Source organism: Gymnodraco acuticeps, unplaced genomic scaffold (assembly GCF_902827175.1).
Source record: "Gymnodraco acuticeps unplaced genomic scaffold, fGymAcu1.1, whole genome shotgun sequence".
NCBI classification, from domain to species: Eukaryota; Metazoa; Chordata; class Actinopteri; order Perciformes; family Bathydraconidae; genus Gymnodraco; species Gymnodraco acuticeps.
The window spans coordinates 345,482-372,507 of record NW_022989953.1 but is presented as its reverse complement, the minus strand read 5'-3'; the positions used below and the strand labels follow the sequence as shown (position 1 = coordinate 372,507).

General features: G+C 38.4%; 1 protein-coding gene and 1 long non-coding RNA gene across 2 annotated transcripts in view; one reads left to right on the top strand and one right to left on the bottom strand.

Annotated features, from left to right (window-relative positions):
• Positions 1–1,689: 1,689 nt before the first annotated feature.
• On the top strand, positions 1,690–22,311 carry hsf4 (heat shock transcription factor 4). The gene is made up of 13 exons (XM_034210639.1): positions 1,690–2,311; positions 6,098–6,206; positions 6,305–6,432; positions 7,469–7,593; positions 8,724–8,799; positions 9,422–9,489; positions 10,462–10,561; positions 12,446–12,564; positions 12,994–13,224; positions 13,388–13,499; positions 13,683–13,748; positions 18,328–18,425; positions 19,589–22,311. Exons 1-12 carry the CDS (start codon positions 2,186–2,188, stop codon positions 18,385–18,387), a joined length of 1,320 nt encoding a protein of 439 aa, XP_034066530.1. The 5' UTR covers positions 1,690–2,185; the 3' UTR covers positions 18,388–18,425; positions 19,589–22,311.
• The window catches only part of LOC117542794, a 31,571-nt gene continuing 14,464 nt past the window's right edge, over positions 9,920–27,026 (bottom strand). The window contains exons 2-3 of the long non-coding RNA XR_004568486.1: positions 12,961–13,211; positions 9,920–10,548 (exon numbers count right to left, since the gene is read on the bottom strand). This is a non-coding gene — a long non-coding RNA (uncharacterized LOC117542794). The remainder of the gene's footprint in view (positions 10,549–12,960; positions 13,212–27,026) is intronic.

The following is a 27,026-nucleotide window of genomic DNA, read 5'->3' as shown; positions in this document are numbered from 1 at the left end:
TATTTTAAGCAAAGAACTTCAGAGACATGTTTTGTATAGGTATGGCCCTACAATATATGTTTCAAATATTGCATTATAGGTCCACTTTTAATAAAATTGTCCTGTGTGAACATGCCCCCGGACCCCCCTAGAGGATGTGAGTCCCACCCCCTTGTTCACATGGCTAGGATACTAAACTGATTTGCACACTTTTTATATAGTAACCTACAGCATGCCCATATGTTTCTGTTTGGGTAGTAGATTTACAGAGAGTTTTAATTAAGTTTTGATTCAGTATTTACATTTCATATTCTTTATACTCTATTGATATATAAAGTATATATTTTGTAATGTACAATTCTCTGGCTGGGCCCAGATGTTACTAGATCCAAGCAACGCCACTAGGTGGATCTTTAAAACTGTAGATGTGAAGTTGCTTCTTTTGCAATTGTGCTGTTCATAATATATTTTCTAGAGAGTAGGGCTTTCATTTTTACTTTTTAAAAGTGATTTAAATGTGCCACCCTGCTCTGAGTCTGTGCCCCAGATTGGCTAACCAACCCAAAAATGTCTAGACCCGCCCCTGCTTAGCTAATTAACTTGTTACATACAAATCTGTGATGATATATTCTATGATGCATTTTTTTATATAAAGTAATTAAACTCAGGTCATAATCAGCCAAAGATTAGAATGACGTTCACATGTTGCCGCATCAGTGATAACAGTTAAGGGACAATATATTCACACTGGCAGAAGCTTGTCTAAAGAAGCGTGTCTAAAGTCAAAGATGAATCTTGATTGGGCCAAATTTGACCTCGAGTCACCCAAAACAATTCTGCTGGGTCTCCCCAGACCCGAACACCAAATTATACACTTTTTCTTTTAGAGACCTTCAGACTTGGCAAAAATTGTCAAAATCAGTTTTGTAGTGTTTATATAGCTGTTGTGGAGGATATCATGAAGCCTTGTTCCGATAAAAAAAACTAGAGCATAGTTATATCATTTTAACTTGAAACGGCTCATGGGAGACCCGAACACAACATAAGGGTTAAGGATACCTCCCCAAAAATGTGCATTACAACATATACAACAAACACAGCTATTTTTAGTATTCACGGCTGTCAAGCTAGCAGCTGGTGGAAGACTCCGGTGATGCGCAATGAGTGCGCTGGCAGAATGTGCGACCATCCAATTCTTTATTTCTGACTTATTAAATGAATGCGATGGCCACTGATACCAGATGTGTTTCCCCTTTCCCCTCAAAGCACGTATTCATTGATTAATGTTGGTACTAGTAAGAGTAATTCAACAAATACTCATGGATTAACTTTTCTTGCTCCCAGCAATGTAACACACTCTTACATTGTGAAAAAACCTATGTGTTTGTGATTAAATCACAAAGTTTAGAAGTAGGCCAGTAGAGTTGATGTGGTGTTAAAGCACAAAACAGGACAGTGTGCCTACCTAATAACATTTGTCAAGACATTTTTGATAATCCTCCATAGGAGAAGGGACCCTTTTACCTGGCATATAGGCAGGTACACGGAACCCTGCGCTATTCCGTTTTTACAAAAGCCTTTTGATGGGGGAACAGGGGTGTATTATTGAAGCTTTTGTGTGGATTGTTTTACTGGGCGGTCTCTTGATTGTCAGTGGGAGGCCGGGGGTATTGTGTGTGTGTGTGTGTGTGTGTGTGTGTGTGTGTGTGTGTGTGTGTGTGTGTGTGTGTGTGTGTGTGTGTGTGTGTGTGTGTGTGTGTGTGTGTGTGTGTGTGTGTGTGTGTGTGTGTGTGTGTGTGTGTGTGTGTGTGTGTGTGTGTGCTGACATGGACCTTCTGTGATGACATTCAGTTGTGTAACTGATGTGGCAGGGAGCACAGAGAGAGGAATCGCAAATGAGAAAAGGAAACCATAAGAGCAACAAAGGTAGATTAAATTAGACTATATTTAAAAGAAACAAGAGTAAAAAAAAACTAAGAGACAAAGTTGAATCGGCAAAGTACGGAAGGTGACAGATTGACGGACTGAGATGGAATCCAAGAGACTGAGACAAACTTGGGATTATCAATAAAGGATCGTCAGAGGTGGAGTTTCTCAATCATGGACTAATCTCTGAGTCTGCAAATACATTCTCACACATATTTGATACACACATACACATTTGGTTTCCTGTTTTGAGCCATCTTGGCAGTGGACAGGTGTCACTATGCAGGAGTCTCCGGGTGCCATGGGTGTTGATGGAAGCTATGCCAGCAATGTTCCCGCATTTCTCACCAAGCTGTGGACACTGGTGGAGGATCCAGATACCAACCACCTCATCTGCTGGAGCGCTGTGAGTCAGTCCTCAGGGCAAAATGTAAAATATGCTGTATAAACTGTGAGGAATTTCATTTAAATAAAAAAAAAACATATGAGAAAGCCAAAGTAAAAATGTAGATCTATGCACTTTGTTGTATTATCTTCCTTAGTGGATACACTCGTGCTAGAGTTCTTAAACAGCTAATTCAAAGACTTTTTAAGGGCTTTTGAGGCCTAATTCTCTTATATTCAAGATGTTTGAACACTCTTTCGTGGTGTGTTGCAGTGATGGTACACTATACAGCCTCATAGCACAGTAAAGCAATATATTGTGTAAAGTTGAACGATAGAGAAAGAGGCTTATTTAGCAGTTGAAGAACTAAGTAAAACAATATCAATCTGTGCACAAAATATATAAATTCAAGCACTTTCAATTACTATTATTTCTGTCCATTCTTCAAAATAACTTTCTAGGCCCTTGGCTACACACTTTCAAGTATTTTCTTGAAACCCCATAGCCAGTGTTCATCGTATTCCTGCTGTTCTGTGATAAGGAACAGCCCATTTAAAATGTTAATCAAACAAAACGCAAAAACACACACAAGTCAGAAATACATTTTAGGCACCAAAATGAAGTCATGAGACTGGATTGCACATGTTTAGCTTGCTATCTGCATTTGCTATCATTTAGCCTAGCAAAATTACCCTCCTGCTCATGTTGTTAAGCTAACCCCACAAGCGAAATAGCCCGAGATGAAAAAAACCTCTATAAAATAGTTATATAAACAATATAATACAATAAACACATTTGATATCAATTACATTAATAAAAAAAAGTTGATAATCCTGATGTACACAGAAAACTGGCCTCGGCTTTTAAAGAAGGTTGTTTTTAAGTCTTAATGCCCTGAAACTCCTGGTGAGTTATGGTCTTAATAGGCTAGTGGTAGGAACCCTCTCAAATGGTCCAAAGATAAATCTGGGATAAGAAATATAAATATATTTCATATTTGATAATTTTACCTCTCCAGGTCTTTACATTTGATTGAAATAAAACCATTTGAGAAGCTTACAGGAAAAATCACACTTCAAAGAATGTGACAATAGTTCCACTATTTTATACCAATAATGTATAATATATCAATAATATTATTGGTTGGCTTACAATATATTAGTGAACCTTTACAGCCATCATACAAATCACTTTTTGTATGTACGTTGTTAAGCCTGCATTTATTTGATGAATCTGTTTATTTGGTCATGTAAAAATTGTGTGTCGAGTGTTATCTAACATTTAAGTATATTGTGATTGCCACTCTTACAACGCATTTGACCTTTGACCTAGGATGAGCACCTACATGTTTAATTTTGTGAGCAAGTAATGAAAATTGACCTAAGCTCTTACAATGAAGTACCTACTTCATGTAAGTGTTTAGGTCCATTTTTATAGCATTGTCTAGATGTAAACAGCGACCATTCGCAGGTCATTATGCGTTTATCACTGTTTATCCGAGGGAAATAGCTGCATGTGTGCAGGGTTGATGTGTGTCACGCAGGCTTCTGTGCTAAACAGGAAGAGGACAGCTTCTCTGTTCTTTTTGTGCGGAGACAAACACACTGACAGAAGCTCTTTAGTCCCATGACATCTGTAGTTAAGAGTGTATGGCATCAGCTGTTGCATTGTCAGACTATTAGTGAGCAAGTGAGCATTACAACAAACAAAGCAACAGTAGGTCTTGTTAGAATTATCAAAACTTTAATCATTACTCATTTGTTATGCACATGGGTTTTGCTAACACCACAACTATATTTTCAGAGTAAAAGAGCTACTGCAGTTGTTTAGTTAGAGTGCAATGTTGGGTGAGAGAGCATGACTCATCACTCATATTAAAAGAGAGAAGGACTGGCTGACTGAGCTGAATTTTGCTTCTGATAAATGTACTCTGTGCTCTGGGAAAGTGTATCACCTCCTTATAAAGGTCCTTTTGTTATTTAGATTGCATATTTTCTAATAGGGTAGCCTGAGTAACATGTGGTGAAGCTGTCACCGACAAACAGAGGCCACATTATTCTTGTGGCAATTTAAAAAACAATAGGGATGCGCCATTACATCGGTGAGACATCGGCAACGGCATTGGCTGACATTTTTTCAATCGGTGCAACCCTAAAAAACCTGCAAAAATACTTATTTTCATTTTCTTTTTGTACCAGTGAATCATTAGTTCGATCTGTATGTCGATTTGCACACTCAAGGAGTTTTCACCCAAAATGGATTGCATCAGTTACAGCTGCTCCCTGCTTCGTATCAAGTTCCACTGAGTGCAACCTTATTTTCTATTGTTCATGTGTCTTTGTTTCCCCTGTGTACACAGAAAACAAGAAATAATATAAAGTTTTAATTAAAAAATATATTATAATAGGTTCAACATCATATTATTCTACTATGATTTCACATGAATGCATTATACTAATACACTTTTGTGACATTTGTTGACATAATACATTTAATTAAAATCAATGTCTGAGTTTTTTCCGCGTGTAGGGGAGCTTTATCCATTATTTCTCATGACACACCAATCAGTATACCCTGTTTTTGCATTCCAAAATAAATTAGTTTGAATTTTAGCATGGCTACAATCCTTGCTGCCATGCTCACGAGAAAGTCTTAGTTATGACCAAATCTCTGCACATGCTAATCATTTCAGTGTGTGGATATTAGCACTGATCTGCATAGAAATGGGCCAATGTTATGCCACATGTATGCAAATTCCCTGATTTATAAACTGGCAAACAGCAATGGAACGCCACTATTTGCTTGCAGCACAGCTAGGCGTTCATTTTATGCTTTTAGAGGCGCTTAGAGATGTACCTTGACTCCTTCGGTCTCATTTGTGCAAACAAAGCAATCGTTTTTTTAATTTACCCCTTAGTGTTCATGAGCATATTAAATAGCTACAAACGTGTTCTTTAGAATCCTGAAAGGCATAAGATTACAGCTCATGCAAAGTATTTTGTAAACTGCAGTGACAGTGTACTCCTTTAAGCCTCTAAAACGTTTCCGAGTTGGCTCAAAAGCTTCATGTTTGCATTAGATTTAAAGTTATCACTCTTGTTCTGTTTTTTGTTTATTTATGTGAGGTCATTTATGAGATAAATTATCAAGAAATGCAGAGAGTAGCCCGGTAATTTTTATTCCTGTTCATGGGAATATAATGTGGCATTTTTGTCATAAATTCTGCAATTTCTCTGATGAAGCACAACGTGGTGTAAAATGGAAAATAAATGTGACAAATTAGATTAACATTATTCTTCATTTTACTACGGTCTGACTTTTTTGCAAGCAACGTCATAAGTTCCTCATCACTTCTTAGGTTTTCCCAGGAAGTGAGGTGCTGTACCATGTGACATAATATTATTAATTACAGTGACACTTTCTGAACACTTGCTTTCTTGTAAGCATACCACTTCTCAATTTCAGTAGCTGTTGGAAACTCATTTCCAGCCAATATGATTTGTTGCAGCATGAATTATTTTCTCTTACTTAATGTTCTCATGATCGCTGCTTCTTTTCACGATTGACTTGTTTCTGGAGCAGTTTTTAAGATGGCATAGTACATCATTAACTGATCATCAGAAAGAGAGTGTTTATGGCATCAACAAGTGACACTGAGTAATAATAAGCAGGAACCGACTAACCAGATAAGATCAAGATATTGTGTTGATTGTAAATGAAAACCTATCATTAGAATGGAGATAAAAAAAGGTTGTGAAGTTCATGTGTGTATGTCAAGTATGTGATGACAGCTATTTTCTGTTTCAGTCTGGGACAAGTTTCCATGTGTTTGACCAGGGACGCTTTGCCAAGGAAGTTCTGCCAAAGTACTTCAAACACAATAATATGGCAAGCTTTGTCCGACAGCTCAACATGTGTGAGTACACGTTCCTCATCTCCTCTGTACTCTTCGCTCAACAGCAGTATGTATTTTTACTTTGTGTGTGTATGTATGCTTTTAACGTGTGTGTCTAGATGGTTTCCGTAAGGTGGTGAACATTGAGCAGAGCGGTCTGGTGAAGCCTGAGAGAGACGACACAGAGTTCCAACATCTGTACTTCCTCCAGGGCCATGAACACATGCTGGAACACATCAAGAGGAAGGTATGGACACGTACACAAAGTCTCAAAGATAGAGTGATCATGAAGTGCTTCAAAATAATTTAGAAAGACATATTTGGAGATTTGGAGAAATTACCTAAGCTCAATCACAGTGACATAAGAAGCATGTGCAGGCTGTTCAAGGTTGATTGGTTAATGTGCTCTGTGTGACTTTAGAAGTGATTCATCTCTAAACATGACCACCCCTTTCTGTAGTCCACAGTGTGTGAAGTGATGTCAAAAAGCTGTATGTAGCTTACTAAACCCGGCAGGAACTACTTTGCTAATTCGACACATTGCATGATAATCAGGAGAACTGCATAATTGAAAGGAACAAGAACATACTTTCCGGAGCCAACTGAACTACTGTTGCACTATAAAAGTAAAAAACGTGTGATCTGTAAAAATGGAATTTCAGACAGGAATTGAAACCCTACCTGTCTAGCAAGAAATATATATTTGTATTTAAATGGCATTGGATTACTATATTTTCATTGGATTTCCTGGAAAGATATCTTAGCAAAGGAGCATACAAATGATTTTACTTTCATTACGACATGCAGTGGTAGCAGTCTAAGTCGAATGCCAATATGCTTTGATTTAGAAAGTACTTAGCATGTGGACTGGCTGGGTTTTGCATATCATCATAAGCTTGTTAGCGATGACACACCTAATGCTGATGGAAAACAATCATTTTGAAGTATATGTACATGGATATAGCCAATTTCCTATACATTCCGCCAATATTTGTTGAGACATTACACTCATAAATGTCAACGTAAGATTGCCGCGAGAGAAAAAGTCAGGGGATCACATAAGAAATTAGGGTTCAACCTCTGGGGACCATGACTCAGCAAAAATATTATCAATTAATGCGAAAGGTTATTGAGACAAAAGGGGTAAACCTTTGCTCTCATGGGAGCTGTACTGCCAGTGTGGCTAACATCTCCAGTGAGTTTACTTGCTCACAAACACAGCAGAGGGAATATGTGGTTGTTGTCTGAATAACTTACCAAATAAGGCTGTACTGTGTGTTTAGGTATCCATTGTGAAGAGTGAGGAGACCAAAGTTCGTCAGGAGGACCTCAGTAAACTGCTGTATGAAGTCCAGCTTCTCAGAACACAGCAGGACAACATGGAGTGTCAGATGCAAGACATGAAACAGTGAGTACAGATATGTTGTTTGTGTTCCAATACCCGACCCGGCCCTAAGCTACTGCCCCGGGGCCCCAAAACCTCAGGAACAAGTTTAGTTATTGTCAGGATGTTGTATATTGTTCCGTTAGTTGCAAATGGGAATTAGGAGTTTAGGAATGTGTAAAGCGACCATCACAAGTCCTGGGTTATTTTATTATCTTAAGGTCCTATTTTGTAGGGGCCTAGTTTAAAGACCTTGATTATTTTGGTTATTATTTAGTTTGTGTTAATTTAATAGATAACTGGTTGGTGTCTTGGTAAACATTCAAATGTGTGATTCAGTATGTGAATGCAAACTAATTTACATACCAATCTGAAAAAAAGTAATTTAATTTGACGGTTAATTGTGTCCACTGATTAAAACATTTTAAGCCTGACTATGACTTGTTTTAAATGGCCTTATGGTCAATATTTTGTTTGTCTTTTGTAAAGAACATATAGTTAAGAGGAGTTCAAGTTTACATTCAGTCGGTCTGTCAATTAATCCTCTAAATTGGAGCAAATCATCCAGTGGATGGACTTTTTCTCTGGGGCTTTTGTTGCTGAAAATAGCTGCTATGTGTCTATTGTTTGATGGAGCTGCTTTGTGCTCAGTATTGTTTGCTAATGACAGGAGAGAATGTTCACCTGCTCACCTGACTCACACACACAAACACACACACATTTTTGTAGACGTGGACAATGCCATATTCCGCCACACAATTTAGTCTTTAGTATATTGTGCAGACATGATACAAGTTTTCTACTTCTGAATATATAAATATATTTAGAATTGATATAGATATATTGCACAGTAGATCGCTTGCAAAAGGGTGATGATAAACAAAGAAATGTTGGAAGTGAGCCTACCATACCGCTGTTGCTCGCTCCTTACTTCAGCTTTAGGGTTACGGCTCAATGCTACATTAGGTGCTACTAGTATAACATACCTGAATGTCTTACCAACTGGTTGATGAAAAAAACGCAAACGAAAGTGATGTTCAACTAAATGCATATAAAACAAGCTATGTGTTAGGTAAGACACTTCCAAATCTTAACCAGGTTAAAATTAAGATTTGAGCGATCACCTCTTATAAATGTTTTTCTCCTCTTTGCAGGCAGAATGAAGTCCTGTGGAGAGAGGTGGTCTCACTGAGACAGAATCACACACAGCAGCAGAAAGTCATGAACAAGGTCAGTCTTTACGAGTGTAAGTTTGTGGGTCTGAACTATAGGTCGTACCAGTATTAAAACAAGGGAGATTCTCTGGAACAACTTTAACAGTCATTGGTGTGTTCAGAAGATCTATGTGTGTGTTTGTATATTGTCTGTGAATATAAGAGTGTATGTGTGTGTATATACTACTACTATCTATCATTTAAGGATTACTCAGGAATAACATTTCAGTGGTTTTATCACTTCTTCTGATACCTCTGAAAGAAATTATTTTATATACATTATCTGCAAATTGTCCTGCAAGCACAACAAAGGGAGCCTTTTTCATTATGTACCAACTCTATGTTTTAACATGTTTAAAATCAAATAGATGTATGCTCCTTATAGTGTTAGTCTTGTTTTGTCATATAGATTAAATGTATTGTCTTGTAGGACGAATTGTGTTTTTTTGGGTCATTCAAGTTATTGTCCTTTACCGTTTTGATGTATTTAGAGAAGGACAAACTGTGTGTGTGTGTTTGTATGTGTGTGTGTGTGTGTGTGTGTGTGTGTGTGTGTGTGTGTGTGTGTGTGTGTGTGTGTGTGTGTGTGTGTGAGAGGAGGATGCTGATTCATGCTGTGCTTTTTCTCTCATTGCCAGCTGATTCAGTTTCTGTTCAGCCAGATGCAGTCCAACACACCCAGCACTGTGGGCCTGAAGAGAAAGCTGTGAGCACACACACACACACACACACACACACACACACACACACACACACACACACACACACACACACACCACACACACACACACACACACACACACACACACACACCTCACACACACACACACACACACACACACACACACACACACACACACACACACACACACACACACAGGGCCACAGTAGGGCAGAGGGAAGGGCTGGCTCAGCTGACAAACTGAACAATCTAACTCAACAAGGGCTGTGAATGGAGACAAGTGCTGAATCAGTCAGTCAGACACACACAAACACACACATTAACACACAGGGAAGGCAGAGCAGTGTGCATGACCCTGTGTGTGAAAAATGCTGGTTCAGCTTTGTTGCTGAGTGGGAACAAGGCCGTCATGAGAAAGGAAAGGCACGCTGGAACACAAAAGTACAATAGAAACGTATATTTCAGAGTCATTGTGCGACCTGGCAAAGGTGCAATTTTACCCTATGTTTTAATGATAGTTATTTTCGGCCTTACCTTTTAACATCTACCCACACTAATAACTCACTCATCCATCACTCCAACCCCTGTCATTTACTGTCACATCTCCACATGGAATATTTAAAAAGCAAAAAGGTAGCATAACAAACTTCTGTTAGGACACTTGTCTATTCAGAATATCAGTGTCAACATATTGATGTTTAGCAGATTCAATGTTTACCATGTACATTCTTTGTTGGGCGGGCTAGCGAGCTAATATTTCCTAATTAAGCAATGCTGTTAAATACCAACTTATACAAATTCATGGTAACTTGTTTATTGTTTTATTTAGAGGAAGTAGAGATACACACTTAACTAAATCCAACATGTTAACCAAAAATTATCAATCTAAACCAATGCCCACTCAAAACTGCTTAAATGCATTATTACTTTCATGATAATGACTTATATCCTTTAAAAACAAAGTTGTAATTGAGAGAAAACTATTGTTCCCTTCAGGCCCTTGATGTTGGACGATGGCTCTCCCAGCCCTCCTGCCTCCAAGTTCAGCCATAATCACCCAATGGAGTCCATGCATGAGCCCTTCTACATCCAGTCGGTGAGAAAATAAGAAATTGTTACATACAGAGATGGGAAACTAAGTAAATTAACTCAAGTACTGTACTAAAGTACAATTTTGAGGTATTTTAATTGTCTTGCTACTTTTTACTTCTACTCCACTACAACTCGGAGGTTAATAGTGTACTTTTACTCCATTAAATGTATTTAACACCTTTAGTTACTTTACAGATCTGGATTAATTACATTATGTTACTTGTTAGACGCTTTTATCCAAAGCGACTTACATACTCAATACTGTGGGCAATCCCCACAGGAGCAATTTGGGGTGAAGTGTCTTGCCCAGGGACACAACGACATGCTGACTGCAGTGGGGTTTGAACCTGTGACCCCCTGGTCCGAACACCAACACACTAATCCACTGTGCCACACATCACGATTAATGATGTGAATTACTGTATAATCAACACTTAAATAAGACTTTAGTTACAAGCTACCCTGCAGTAAACAAAGTCATTCAAACTAGCTACACTGTTACCAGCTTTGAGAACACTTTAATGATCAATAATTATAATCAAAACATATCATATATATTATTCTGAAATGGACCAATCTGCATAATGAGTACTTTTCATTTTGGTTGGCTATTTTGATTGCAGGACTTTTACTTGTAACCGAGTATTCCTATATTCTGGTACTTCTACTTTCACTCAAGAACAAGATCAGAGTACTTCTCCCACCTCTGGATACATAGAATGTATACCACTGTGCTTCATAACCCCTAAAGTCTAATTAACATACATCAAAATGGTAAAATTACCTTCATTACGAAAACTAAACCTTTTGTAGAATGACCTGTGCTTTGCAGCCTTTGTCAGTACCAGAGCATAATAAGTAAGCTATTTATCTCCTGACCTGACCTACCACATTCAGATCAAATGTTGCTGGCAGACAAACACAGTAAACATAAAGTTACTGGATGGCCTTTCTAAGTGCTTTGCCGTGTCCGTGATTTACCACAGTATTTATTAGACAGATAAGATATCATTCAGCAAATAAAAACATTCATTTTAATCTGTTCTTTAATCATGCTCTTTCCACTACATCACAGACAATATATTATCTGGACATGCTGCTATCAGTTTATCTGTTATGTTGCATCACCACTAGAGGGAAGCAGAGCACAGTGACATCGTTTGATGGCCGTACCTTAGATGTGCTGTGCAGTGTACATTATTGCAGGCTGTACAAACTAAAGCCTTGGATTGAAGCAAATTCATATTTGTGTAAAGTGGTTTGTAAATGATAATTACACAAGGGAACCATACTGCCCTTCACTTGATACCATTTTTAGACTTTTGTTCCCTCCCTGATGAACTGGCATAACGTATAATAAAATGCCGATACTGGATAAGATATATGGAAAACACAGTATGCTAGCTTCAATTAAAGAGTGTTCTCCATATTAATTAGTTTGTTTCAGAAAGGAACTATATTTTAATAACATTTTCATATCCCTAATATCTTGTATATTTGAATGATATTCAAAACTTTAGCTTAACCACAACAAATAAGCTGAGATAGCAACCACTCCTACTCTGCTAGGCTTGTAAGTCAAACTAGTTTGGCTATTTTTTGTTTTGTTTTAGTTTTCTTATCCATCTTAAATCTGGATGTAGCTATGGTGAACATCAATCTGAATGACCAAAACCATGTGAGATCATTAAAAGGTATATTTTTTCAATTACAGAGAGAGCTGGGGAAATAGGCTAAGGCTATAGCTAAGTCTAGTTTGTTGCAATGTAACTTGACACCAATGCTTTGGATCAACACATTGGGCCCAATGAGAGAAATGTTGGCAGAGGAGAACCCACACAAGATCATCAAACACACAACAAAGTAATCTTTTTCTTTTCTTTCCCAGCCATCCAATGATACTGCTTCTTGCTCTGCTAGTGGGCTGACAGGAGGACCAATCATATCTGATGTTACTGATATGTCTCAGGCCAGTATGGCCCTCCAGATGCAACCTGAAGAGGCCAGGTGAGTGATGCAAAATAACTTCACCATTGCTCATTGTAGGTAACCTCAAGAATCAGCTCCACATCTATTGCAGCATCTAATAACCCGCTATTGTGAAAGCGATCATTCATATTGGCAGGGGTGACTGATTGTTTTGCAGGTCAAATCCAGGCTACTCCGAGTCCTAATGTTATTATTGGTTATTCATCCATTTTGAACCACATGTTTTCCATATTGCAATTCATTTTTTGTAGACCACTGCATCGTTTTCACACGCACATACAAATATCTTTGGTGCAAAGACGCTTTGGCACTTGGTATTAAATGTTAGTTCTCTCCTACAACTTTATTGGGTGCTGTCCGATTGGTTCAGCCAAAGTGGATGGGGAAAGGAATTAATAGCGTTCATTAGCTCACCTTTAACAACATTTCTCCATCTTCATCCAACAGGGAGAAGTGCATGATGCTTATCAAAGAGGAGCCTGTGAGTCCAGGAGTGAGAGGAGCAGGAAAAGGAGGCAGTGTAGGCGCAGGAGAGGCCATAGCATTGAGCTCCTCCTGTGAAGTCTGCTCCTCTGAACCTCCTGTCCTCCCCGTCGCAATGGTCCAGTCTGTTCTGGAGGGGAGGGGCTCTGTGGCGTCCATGGTGGAGAGAAGGAGTAAGAGACCTGCAATGGACAGGTAGGCGTTCACACAGATCACAGGTGGGGCACATGGAGAATGCAATGTACACAGAGATGTTTGTACAGGTGCAGAAGTGATACAAGTAGGGAACAAAGTGACCCTTTGAGCCTGTGTTTATATATTAAGTATGTAAGTGTACGTGTGTGTGTTTGGTTTGCAGGGTGGAGGTTTCAGATGAGAATGTGGATATGAGCCTGGAGGAACTGCAACAGCTACTGCTCAGGAGCCATCAGCAGAATGTTGTGGAAGCTGGGACCAGCGCTGTTATGGATGTCAGTAGATCTGCACTATACAAATGGAAACCCACTTACAACTTGTTTTACTCCACATAGATTCATATTTGTCTGATATTTGAAACTTCAAATTGGTATTGGTGCCGGACTCTCCTTATACAGCACTCTAAATGAATAAAAGTTGTCTTACTAATGTGTCTCTCTCTTTCTCTTTTACTCTAGCCCTTCAGTTTAAGCCTGCCTCTGACTGAGTGGAACTTCACAGAGATGGAGTCCAACCTCAAATCAGTAAGTCATAGTGTGAGAGCTGTTTAACACGTGGACACAGTTTAGAAGAGGACATGTACATTGGATGAACCACTCCGTTAAACATGCAATGACAAGTCCACCTCAATATAGCATGATGGTTGATTTGATTGTTGTTGTTCTGTTAAGGCTTTCACAGTGTTTCTGTCTTAGAACTTTAACAATTCCACAGTGTGTTCAAGAAAGGTAATTGTAACATTTGGTCATCTGAAATCTATATATTTTTTAGCATATTGTTCTACTCTGCTTCCCCCTCTCATCACTTCTGGTTCCAAAAAGCCTGACAACTGATACACTCATCGCAAAGATACATTGATGTGGTTCACGCAAATAACACCAAAGTGCAGAAAAGTTTGACCAGGAGGAGGTTTTTTCAGCCCAGCTATCATATCGATTGTACACACGGCTCCCACTACGAAATGTACTTTCCCCCACAACCCTCTTCAGCAATGTACCCATTGCTGAACATCTATGCTAGCAAAGTATTCAATAATGTAATGACGTCCAATTTCGAAACACCTTGTATTGAAATGACAGGATGGTGAGGCTGTTCAATCTGTCTTGACATATTGTGGGCGTTAAATATTCTCTCATGTGGCTCACCTTGTGAAAAGCTCTATCACCGCCAGCAGCTGCCGCAGGAAGAGTGCAACAAATCCCACTGGTATACAGCACTTCTCCAAAAAATGCTTTGCAGCTGCATTTTGAAGATTGCTTTTAAAAGCTGAAGTAGAGAGATGTTAAGTGGGAAATTGGTTCCTTAGAATAATTTATAAACTGGTTCAAACTCATTTAGAGACGTGTTTGCCTGATAAGCCATTTGGAATGTGTCATCAGTGATCCCGAATATCAAACAGCAGCTACACTGTTAGTGTTGCCCATAAAGTTGGAATAATTTAGTTTTCACACACATTCCTCTTTTTATTCCTATTTAATTTTCACTGTGATATGATTGGAAGACAACGATCAATACCGTTTTTAAAAGATATACACTTTATCTATCAAGAATAAATCATATTGTCACAATCATTAAATGAGAAAAGGTAAAAAGTAATTTACGGTGTATTATAATACCATATATGATAAACTTGTGTTCTGCAGGGCCTTACTCCTGTCTTCTTTATTTATTCTAACATTAGATGTGTGAATTGAATGATTGTAACAACTAGTCACGACAAGCTAGTCCCAATGTTTGCGGTCGAGTCCTAATCAAGTCATAATTGGCTGTCCATATTGCAATTCATACAACCGCATTATTTCCGGATGCAATTTATTTCATACAAAGGCAAGGCAAGTTTATTTATATAGCACTTTTCAACACAAGGATATTCAAAGTGCTTTACAAAAAATGAAAGACATTAAGAAAATGGCATTTAAAATCAGTCATTAAAAAGAAAAAAGACACTTTGGCTCTCTTAAGATTGATTGTAATAAGATTGCAACTAGGTGAATCCCACAATACGATTTGTATTCCAAGAACAATTCTAAAATGATGATATCCTGTTGCATGGAAATTATTGATTTGTATTCCAAATACATATTTTCCTCAGTTTGTTACTTCCCAATACCATCAAAACATCTCTTATTGCGATGTAATGATTCATAACTAAAATGAAAACTTATGAATAAGCTTTTCTTAAAACATTGCACATGTTTGCGCCCTTTTTTTCACCATGCAGGGGTTAAGCCATTAGTAACCCATATACAAAGCACAGAGGCACATGTTTTATGTCTGATACCTTTCACTATATAAATGGTGGTTGGAGAGCACAGGGGAGGCACTTTGTTTTGTCTCCGGGGCAGGAATCAATACGCACTCCTGAGCTTACTCCATCACTCCACTCTAAGACACTGACACTTCTGTTGGTCTTGAGAATCTGCAGGATTTATTCAAGCGCAAACTCTACATTATTTTAATAATTTTCCTGCGGAGATTACACGCTTCTCAGTCCATTCAACACAGGCGATCATATGGTCATAATTGGTTTTAATTTTCAGAATATTAACTTTGGACATAACCGTTTTATAGAGAACCTCAATGCAACTCAATATATTTTTTCCCCACATCTATTTATAAACATATCTCTACCTTTTTCATGCCATATTTTAAAGGTCCCATGTCATGCTTTTTCGGTTATTACCCGTCCCCTTGTGTGTTATGTTGCTTTTTCTGCATGTAAACGGTCTGCAAAGTCACAAACCCTGAAAAGACCTGTCTATGCTGCCCCAGAACGCCTCGTTGGAGATTTTTATTTTTCCATTTTTTTCTTCCTGGGTCGTAGTGACGTAAGGGGCTAAGTGACGTAACGGCTACGCGGACTCACACACACACACACACACACACACACACACACACACACACACACACACACACACACACACACACACACACACACACACACACACACACACACACACACACACACTTATCTTTTCTCAGCCGCAGCTCCGCGGATTTCTCAGAATGAACTCAGCCTGAGACAGCGAGACACAGCGAGACACAGCAAAACTCAGCCTGAGCATACACACAAACTCACAGCCAGGCTACGAGTGTGTGTGTGTGTGTGTTCAGGCTGAGTTCAGGCTGAGTTCAGGCTGAGTTTTGCGTTGTCTCGCTGTCTCGTAGACCCCACGCAGCAACCAGGAAATTACACCAGTAATCCAGCTCACACTGTCCGCTCCTCGAGCCTCAAAGGGCGGAACAGCGAGCCCCGCAACGTCCTGCCAACACGGCACCCAGACCCCACGCAGCATTCTCATCTGTGTGTCATTACTGGTGTCATTTTCTGGTTGCTAACGCCATTGTAACACATAATCACTGATGTTCCGCTGTAACGGTGGTGGACTCATGCTCAGAACAGAGTGGGCGAGCTGACCAATCAGAGCACAGTGGGCTCATAGGGAGGGGGGGGCAGGAGCTCCAACAAGCCGTTTAGGACAGAGAGTGAATACACACACTATACAGAGATGCTGTATGAGAAACCAATGTGATTTTGGAACATTGAACAATGTAAATCTATTCGACCTCAACAATGGAATTATGGTCAGTAGAAATGGCCATGACATGGGACCTTTAAATTCCTCAAAACCAATTCATACATATCATTATCGTAATACAAACAGAAATGGCAATACTACAGTGACACACCTTATGTTGTGTATTTCAAGTTAGGATTCCTATCCAAGACATAATTACAGCCCATTAGAAATATGTTTTATATTCATATCCATAGTTAAACAGGGATAGTGGATGATATTGATATCCAAATGGTGCTTCACTTTAAATGTTGTGTCCGTAAGTAATTGTGGGACGGCTTTCTCTTCTTTCCTTTGGTAAAGGACGAACCAGTGTCTCCTTAAACGAGATCCGAAATAAAGCATTGAAGCATCTTTCCTTAACATTTAGAGAATTCAAACCTAGGAACCTTCCTAAGCAAACAAGATTATTCGACTGGAGCCAATGTATTGTCTTGATTTGTTCTTCCTTCTCATTTATGGCAAACGAGGCGAGGGAAGTGCATTGCTGCCTCTAGCCGGTTAAAATCCAGCCAAAAGTGGTCAATCTAGTTGCATGCAGGGATGTATTTAAGTGCCAGGTGTGAACTGACATACTGCTCTCTTACACAATCCTGGGCCAGAAGAAAATCATAATGTTCCCCTTTTTCATTACTTCATCATCCCCTTCTTCCTCATGCTACCCGCTTGTGCCTCCTGTCTCCATCTCCCTCTATCCTCAGCCCTACTACAGGGCACCTCACACGCACTTCAGAGCACATACAGAGAGAACGGTTGACAAGTAGCTTAACAAAAGCACTTTAACAAGAGGATGTGGCAGTTTGAAAAGAAAGTGGAAATGCAATTTGATGTGCTTCTTGGAAAATAGCCTTCCAATCTGAGTGTTTCGATTCATCCCTGGCCACACTGCCAGATGACCACAATCAGGGCTCACAGTCTATATTAGCAACACAGTGGAGAAAGGAAGTGTCCAAATATTGCTGGTGTTGGTGTTGGCAGCCCAGCTTCTGTATGAAAGGACAGGCCTTTAAACATCAAATGTATCACCTGAATGAGCACATGTTGAATAATGAATGTCCAACATAGCACAAATGTTCAACAATTTGTTATGACATTAAAGTTGGGGTAGGTAAGTTTGAGAAACCGGCTCGAGATACACTTTTTGTTATATTCCATGGAATGCTCATAACATTCCCGATAGCAATGAATATCTTAAGTGCTTTGACAAAAAATCCATCAAAAAATGTCATCTGTGGAAGCCGTAGTAGTGTAAAAGCACGACCAATCATTTTAGCCGGCCCGGCTAAAATAACTGGATGGCCTACCTGCCTGTCAGCCTTCCATCTGTGCACAAACTTATCTCGTGCCCTCATTGGTCATGTGCGCGTCTGTGTGTGTTGGAGGAGGGGCTCTGTAAGGAAGTGGCAGATTTTTTCCGGCTCTGTATCTTCAAATTCTAGCGCACTCGAGCTGGTTTCTCCAAAATGACCTACCCCACCTTTAATGGTTAGTTGATATACTAATTGTACGTATGTTTCTGTCACAGTACATGTTCCAGAACCAGGAAGCGGAGGCTTTTCCAGCTGCTGGCTGTGAGGAACAGTGATCGATATGTGCTGTGGACTGTCTTTCCTGAAGTGGAAGGTAACGATCCTGTGACTTATTCCATTGGTAAAGTGCTCAGTATTTGTTATTATCTTATTAATCCTAGGGCTGAGTCATTAAAGTATAACGCTGGGGATATTATATATATTTGTTAATATCAACGAATCCCATGAAAACACCAACGTATTGGTCTTTTTTCAAACATGACTTCTACAGCCTTTATGTGAAACTCAGCCCCAAGCCCACAGGTTCCTACCCAGGTGGAGTACAAACAAATGGTTTCCTACCCATTCCAAAAATATAGAGTATATTTTCTTAAAAAAGGGAACATCTTCCCAAAGCAGCAAGGCAATGTCATTGCTTTGTTCCTGCAAACAGGATTCAAAAGCACATTTGTTATGGGCTATTTACAGACATGGATTAGTACACATTTTGTGCACCAACGTGTATTTCCAGCAGGATGCCAGTGTTTTTGGGACTGACCTTAAGAAATCTATAGTTCTGTGTTGCAAATAAAATGATAATCATTGCAGCACTGTTGTGCATTGATGTGTTTGGAATTTGGACAATAATAGTACATGGGGTTTCTCGATGATACTTAAGACTCATCCTTAAAAACACACATTTATGTTATTGCCACCAACATAACAAGCAAACATTTTGCAGATATATTTTGAACTGTAGATAATTTTAATATTATAATAGTTTTAGAGCATTAAGTAGAATATACGTAAATGTTCCTTTTAACTTCATGTGCCATGTGTTTCCTGAGAGAGTTTGTTCTATCCATATTGTCCATCATTGGACAATCCGACATTGTTTTGGACTAAAGTCAATTCTTGAGAAAATGTAGCTGAAGCTTTTATGAGGCTTATTGAGACATGAGACAATTCAAGTTGACATTCCAATTGGTTTCACAACATGATAGCTTTCCATTTTACTCAGATATACCAACATCTTAAAAATGAAATGGTTATTGACTATCTCTACGGTCTTAAATGACTACACTTCAACTACCTTATGATATTGATTAGGTAGAGAACAACACTTTAACGTCACTAACCCTGATGGAGAATACAGGGTCCCTTTCATGTATTTAAATCCAAGAGTTTAAGATTATTAAATTAACTGTTATTTTCCTTATCTTCATTCCTCCATGTGGAAGTGCTGTGGTTGTCATATTTTCTTGTTTCTTTCCTCAGGACACAGAAGTGGTTGTTCCCCTCATTATTCCACTCTGCATGGGTTTGATCCCACGGCCCTGCCAGTACAAAACACTGTATCCTCAGTTTCCAGCTCTGTGGGCATGACTGCTGCCTGCATGAGGACAGACACGGGTGTAAGTGTCTCATAGTTACCCTAAGAAACAAGTGTGTTATGACATATTTATATCTAGACTCCAATATTAAGCCAGCTGATGCAGATGGTGCATTCTTGGCTCCAGCACTTTAGTCTTTGTGTGAGAGGAAGTTCCTGCTTGTGGAAGTTAATTTTTCTCCCTCTACTATATAAATAATCTATTACGGATGTACAAATGAATATTTTTTATTATTTTATCCTTATGACAAGTATACTGTATTTGTATTCAAGAGAAAACGTTGGCAAAAAAGGGGGTGATGTAGCATAATGTATATTACAAGTTATGTGGTTTTCTTTCAGTCTGTGTAAGGGTGTTGCAAATTGAAGGGCTCCTCATATATTTCATGCATTTCAAATCATGATAAATGTGTTGAGATAGATGAGAAGGGAGTAATACATCTGAATGATATGAAAGGTTTTATAACAAAATGGTTTCAAGCCACAAAATCTGAAAATAAACCTTTTTTTTTAACATATCCTGATAGGAGATTTTACACCCTGAAGCACCCATCTAATGTATCTTTGCACAGGCCTGACATGTAGCTAGAGACTTAGAGTTACTTCTCTTCTGTCCATTTAAATGTGAAGTTGAAAGGAAACAGACTTCTCATTTAACACAACCACGAACACCACTGCATTTTTGCACAATCTGTACCACTAGTTTTAGTTCTGACAATAGGTCATTTATTTTCTGTTTGTAGATGACAAACAAATGCATGTCTAACGGATACTGGAGATACTGGCCTCATTTACAGAGTTTTCCCAAACTCAAAACCAAAATGTAGGCCTAGAGTAATGAATGTTACTGTCTTCATCTGGAAACAAAGACCACACATTGAGTTAGGACTTGAATGTGCATAGAAAATAGAATCGCCAAAACAAAGTAAAGACAGTGGGATGCTACTTTTTGTACTTTGAAAAAAAAGAGAAGAATATTAAACTGTCCAGGAGCCAGTCTTCAAAATATTTCATTATGGTTGACTGTGTTTGATTAAATGTATGGTGGGGTGGTTACTTTAGAATTGAAGTTATGGAACCATAAATGAAAAATAACTATTTGACTATTGATGTAAAATATTAGTCCTCATCACTGATTGCAGGCAACAGTTTAAAGGCTGACTTAATGATAAATATTCCTCTGGGAAACTTCCTTGGGATGAGTTGAATTGTGCAATACTGTACAGAACTGTGAGAACTCACAAAATTGCAATACATGGATGACCGTAGGAATGTAGGATACAGCAACTGTGAGTGTTGGACTGGAACACAGCATGGTTATATGCACTGAGAAGGAGAATGCTAGAAAAGCCCTGCAAGCTCTTTACTCTGAGTCGGACAAAAGCTTCAACCAGTGATTTAAGTTTTGGGGATACACACACCAGCTAAGCTACGATGTAGGCTACCACAGCTAGCTCTGTAGCTTAATCAGAACCACTTAACGGATCATTTGTAATACAGCTTCTGGAATGTTTTCTTTACACAACAAGTAACTGGACATTTAGTCCCATATGTGTATCTAAAAGCCCAATTCAGATGAAAAATATTTGAAATAACTGACCAGCCGACCACAAATGTTATCGTCAGAGTGTTGCGCTGCTAGCAAGGCTAAATATAAGGGAAATGATTTGCATTAGCTTTCAAAAAGGCATTGCATTTTTTCGATTATGTACCTTTGAATCTGTCGTGTACTACTACTTATTTTGACTTTAATGACTATAACTTTCCTATTATAAATATTTAACTTTGCATTGAGATTGACTTCAGAGTGATTCTGCAAAAGTTAGAAATCAATCCCACTGATATAGAAATGATTACAATTGAAGTTAAAGAAGAATTACTAGCTAATAGCTGTGTTCATATTATGATTATAAAATACATTATATTTAATATGCCAAATTAGAAAGCTAATGCAAACTGCCCGTTGCAGGTTAACATCTTTGTGTCACACACTCCTTCTTTGTGCAAACAAGCTGTGGTGTATAACAAGTGAAATTGCACTAAAAATCACAGTCGTATGATATTTGAGAGTATACAGTACATTTTAGACATAGCATTTATTCTTGTTCCTCATGATAATATGAGTGTTAATGATTTTCTTTTCAAGAGTGATGAAAACGCACATTCAGTTGCTGTTGTGTTCTTAATTTATTCTGTTTTCCATATTAATAATTTGCACTGGACATGAATGGATGTGTGTTAAATGACATTTATGCTTGTCGAGATTGCATATAGATAAGGAAGTATTTGTGTTTCTGAGTGAGAAAATATCTGCTGTAAAAAGACTGGCATCCCACAGGCACTTCCAACGAACAACAATACGCCGTATAATACCCTTTCTTATGACAAAGCGTACATGCAAGTACACCTGCTATCAACAAAGACACACAGGCGATCTTGGTGCTTGGATGCTTTTGAAAATGGATGCCATCCTGCTAAAAATGTGAATTGTTTTTGCAAAGACTAAAGTGTATTGTTACAGAGAGTCAAATAAACTGAACATGTATTCCACCTGTGTATGAACTTTTTAAGTTGTTAAAAAAAATAAAACTGAAAGAAAGCAGACTAAGAGGAATTTGTATTACTTATTTTTAATTAGTATTGGAATTTTTGTTAATTTGCTCTCTGCAAATACATGTTGTGTATGCAATTAACCATGCAATGTCCACAGGCAACTGTAAATGTGAAGCTGTCTGCATAGGGCTGCAGTGAGAACAATGCTCAATATACTAAGAGTGTGTGGTAAATTGAAAACTAAAAATGGTGTCTTTGTTGCGTTTGCGGAATCAAAAGTACAAGAATATAAATGCAGGAAATGGATTGATCATTGTGTTTGGTTCTAATGTAAACGTCAACAAATAGCCTGGCTGTTAGTAAAATAAAGTCAAATGTAAAAAATGAGCAACTTCAATTACAGTTTAAAGACTACAATGACACAAAAAGAACAATGTTAGTAAGAACATTTCATCTTATTATATATTTTATACTATATACTTATTACGTTAAAAACATGTATTCATTAAAAACAGAAGTGGTCAAAGACTCAACCCAGGTGAAGTCTCTGCTAATTCTGGTTTGTTTTATCCAATTCTGCCAGTTGTATTTCTCCGTTGCTGACTTTGATGAAATTTGGGTCGATTTTGAAGATTAAGGGTTAAAGTTATCCACAGTAGAGACAATCATTTGTATCTCCTGCTCTCTATATCCAATGGTCTACTCATGGTAGTTGACATCAGCCCACCGAGAGTAAAAATATGGCCACTTTCTGGTTAAAACTGCCATTTTTGATACTGAGAATGTCAGAATTTGATTAATCTTGATTAGATGCCCCTTGACCCATTATGTCAACTGACACGGCGCAGCCACAGTAGCTTGTCAACATGATGGAAGTGGATGAGAAAATGTTACATGGCCTAGTGAATGGAAAGTTACAAAAACGCCTGATGGAACTGTTAATAGATTATGTTCTGTGCAATTCCTGCAGCAAGAAATTTCTATGGAAGCAAACAAGAGACAGAAGTATTTGAATTTTATCAGACACCGAATTTATAGCATTGAAATAATTACTTTGAAAATCATGTATCTGAATTTTTTTGTGAAATAAAAATGTAACAATTAAAAAAAAAAAATTGAATAGTCAAATTCAGATCCCAAAAATGCAAGTGAACATTTTTTGAATGCACATTTTCGGTGTTTAAAATTCGACGTCAAACATTTCGGTGTTTAAAATTCGATGTCCAAAATTGCGATGCAACATCATCCGGGCTACTCAGACAGGATAAGCAATCGAGTCTGAATGCAATCAAACCGACTTCTGGCCTATCAGAGCCAAACGGCGAACTCCGGGACAGAGTGCGGTGAAGCCCACTGCTGCAAACTTTAGGCGATCGTACTATTTTGAGAGTTTGAACAAACCAGACCTTCATGTATTAATTTAGAAAATAGTCAGCACATTAAACCATTATGAAAAGTAATCATTAGTTAGCTAATTGTTCAAAATGAGCTCCAACTACACACAGTTAAGTCAACTCTTGCATCGGTAATAACAATAAAACAAATGATATAATATAATAGTATAACTTGTGTCTACTTTAAATACTTTAACACTTTCCTAATTATACTAGCATACTTTTACTAAAGTAACATTAACATGTTTAAATGCAGGGCTTTTGTAAGAGAGTATTTGTATAGTGTAGCATGGTCTACTTGACTTATTTAACCGAAGTGATCGTAACGTTACTTTGCAAACCGTCACACACACACACAAAAGGACACGGTAACGTTGTGATTCACTTCAATTAATGATAACTACGGAGCTTGCTAACAGCAAGGCATAAGGATACTTCACTCATTTAGCTAGCTAATGTAAGATACAAATGATGTCGAGCCCTTACTGCTTGTAAAATAAAGAGCACAAACTGACTACTTACCCGAGCCCCACTGTTTCTCCGTCATTTTTCTCCCGGGTTGTTGTAATCACATGACTGACAAAGCCGTGCTCTGATAGGCCAGAAGTTGGTTTGATTGCATTCGGGCTCGATTGCTTATCCTGTCTGAGTAACCCGGATGATGCTGCACCGACATTTTTGACGTCAAATTTTATACACCGAAATTGTGCATTCAAATTTTTTTCTCTTGAATTTTTGGGATCTGAATTTGAACATTCACATTTTTTTCACTTGAATTTTTACATTTTTATTTCACATTTATTTCACACTTTTTCACATATTCGGAGCAAAACAATTCAGATACATGATTTTCAAAGTAATTATTTTCAATGCTATAAATATATAAAATTCAAATACTTCTGTCTCTTGTTTGCTTCCATACCTTTCCGTACCATCGGAGAATTTCAAGACTGAAATATCGCCTCACATAAAGCACTTAGCAGCTAGCTCGGAGCTAGCTAGCAATGCCGCTGATGCTAAAGTGTCAACATATTTACGATTTTTGTGGCATACAAGATATTGGAGAAATAGTATTGAAATTAAAGACAAGTTGACCTACACGTTTATAATGCGTACTCATTGATTCACTCATCTTCCAAAAATCCATTTGAATATTTTGAAATGCTTCCCACAGCAAATCTTGCTATATGCTATTAATTTAGATTAATTAATAACAAAGCATGTAATTTAGAAAAAAGAAACTGTTGTTATATCGCATTATTTTGAAGGGAAGGACCGAAGGGTTAAAGGAATTTTAACTGTAAAAATTATCTTAAATAAGTGAAAAAAAATAAACCTGTGTCTCATACACCTTATATATATGTATGTATATGTATAATATGTATGGGTTATAATAAGTTATTATTATCTTAGTCAGACAATACCAGTGGCTTCTTGTTGGCCATTATAATTGGGTCAAGTATGCCCTAATGCCTTTGGAGTATGGAGGCGTGCGAGGAAGTGTTGTGCACCGTCAAAAGTGCTAGTCAATCATGTTTCATATTTATTTTGTATTGTTTTTCACTTCCTGTTTTGTTTTTGTCACCACCCCAGTTCTTCGAAGGTGGCCTAACGTACAAGGTCCGCAAGTTGCTGGAGGTCCGCAATAGGGGTCGAGGAAAACAATTCCTGGTGGATTGGGTGGGTTATGGTCTCGAGGCAAGATGCTGGGTCCCTGCGAGGTTTATTGTGGATAAAACCCTGATTCAGGTTTTTTATGATCGGCCTGGGCCGTCAGGAGTCGGCCCTAGAGGGGGGGGGGTACTGTTGTGCACCGTCAAAAGTGCTAGTCAATCATGTTTCATGTTTATTTTGTATTGTTTTTCACTTCCTGTTTTGTTTTTGTCACGTCTCATTTCAGGTCCCTTGACTCCCTTTCCTTATGTGTTCTCCCGCCCTCATCAGTATCAGCCCCGCCCCTGATTGTGTTCACCTGTGTCTTGTTGTTGAGTGTTTAAATTCCCCAGTCTCCCAGCGTTCAGTGTCAGTTCGTCTTGTCCTGTCCTCATGACAGAGCTATGCTCTTCAGCTCGTTTTGATTCAAAGCCTATGTTGGCTCCTGAAACTTATTATAAGTTTAGTTCCTCACGTTGTGAGTGATTTTCTGTTTTGCCTTGCTCAAACTTTTTTTGTCATCTCTTAAGAGTGATCTTCTTTTGTTACCTTTTTTGTGCAAATAAAGTATCTTAATTGTACTTTACCTTTGGCTCCCGGGTCGTGCATTTGAGTCCTTATCCTTGTGTAACCAAGTTCATAACAGGAAGTGCATCTCGGTCAGCAGTACAGAGCTCCTGTCACTCCGAATTGACTGAAAACACTTCATTTCTTTGCATGCGTCATTAGTTAACTTTTGGCAGTGTATGAACCAACCTCAGGTTTGTTTTAAATACACACATCTGAATATACCTTAATACTTTCACAAAAGTCGTTATTCTAGGCAAATATTTATTTAATTATTAACAAAAACCACTAGCATGTCCCTTTATACCTTATGGCCCATGCCCCCCTAACATTGTCTGCATGGGCCTTCAGCTGCTGTTAATATCATTATCTTTCCTCTCAACGTGTGTTTCTCAGGCTGCAGCCACATTAGGACAAAAACGGCCGTTTGCGTTACTGTTTAGTGTCATATAGACCATTCGGCCACACGAGGACGACCGCATACGGCACTAATGGCGCGTTTCCACTGCAGCGGGTAGCTCGCTTTAAGCGCGCCGAGCCCGTTTTTGGTTGCGTTTCCACTTGGCCTAGTTTTGGCCCGAGGCTACTTTTTCACCCTTTTTCTGGCCCGACTAAATCGTGGTTCTATCGAGGCCAACAACCGGGCGGAATATGCTAAACTAGTGACGACTCTGATTGGTCAGAGAGAATCGTCACAATTCTCGCGCGACTTAATCCCTAGTGTCGCATATATTAAGGGACGCTTGCAGCATTTTTGTAAACCTAAGAAAATGGCAAAGAAAAACATACCGTGGTCGATTGACGAAGTTGCGACGTTCCTCCAGTTTATTTCTTATCTTTCCTTTTTTTTTTTATAATGTCATATCTTTTTATGCTGCTGCAATACAAACATTTTTTTATTTTGTATTTGTACAATGCCATGCCTTTTTATGCTGCTGCAACAAATATATATATATTTTTTATTTCTATTGTACATACAATGCCATGCCTTTTTATGCTGCAACAAAAAACACTTCCCAAATTGGGATTCAATAAAGTACTTCTCATCTTATCTCTTGTTGATAAATGCATCATCTGATTTCCTGCCATAATCTGATTAACAAACTGATTTCCGTGAGCATGTAAACAAAGTCACTGGGTTGCCACTCACACACAA

Coding starts and splice junctions, on each gene's coding strand:
- hsf4 (XM_034210639.1), top strand. CDS start 2,186: ATGCAGGAGTCTCCGGGTGCCATGGGTGTTGATGGAAGCTATGCCAGC. Junction 13,225..13,387: donor AAGAGACCTGCAATGGACAG/GTAGGCGTTCAC, acceptor TTTGGTTTGCAG/GGTGGAGGTTTCAGATGAGA. Junction 13,749..18,327: donor TGGAGTCCAACCTCAAATCA/GTAAGTCATAGT, acceptor TTTCTGTCACAG/TACATGTTCCAGAACCAGGA.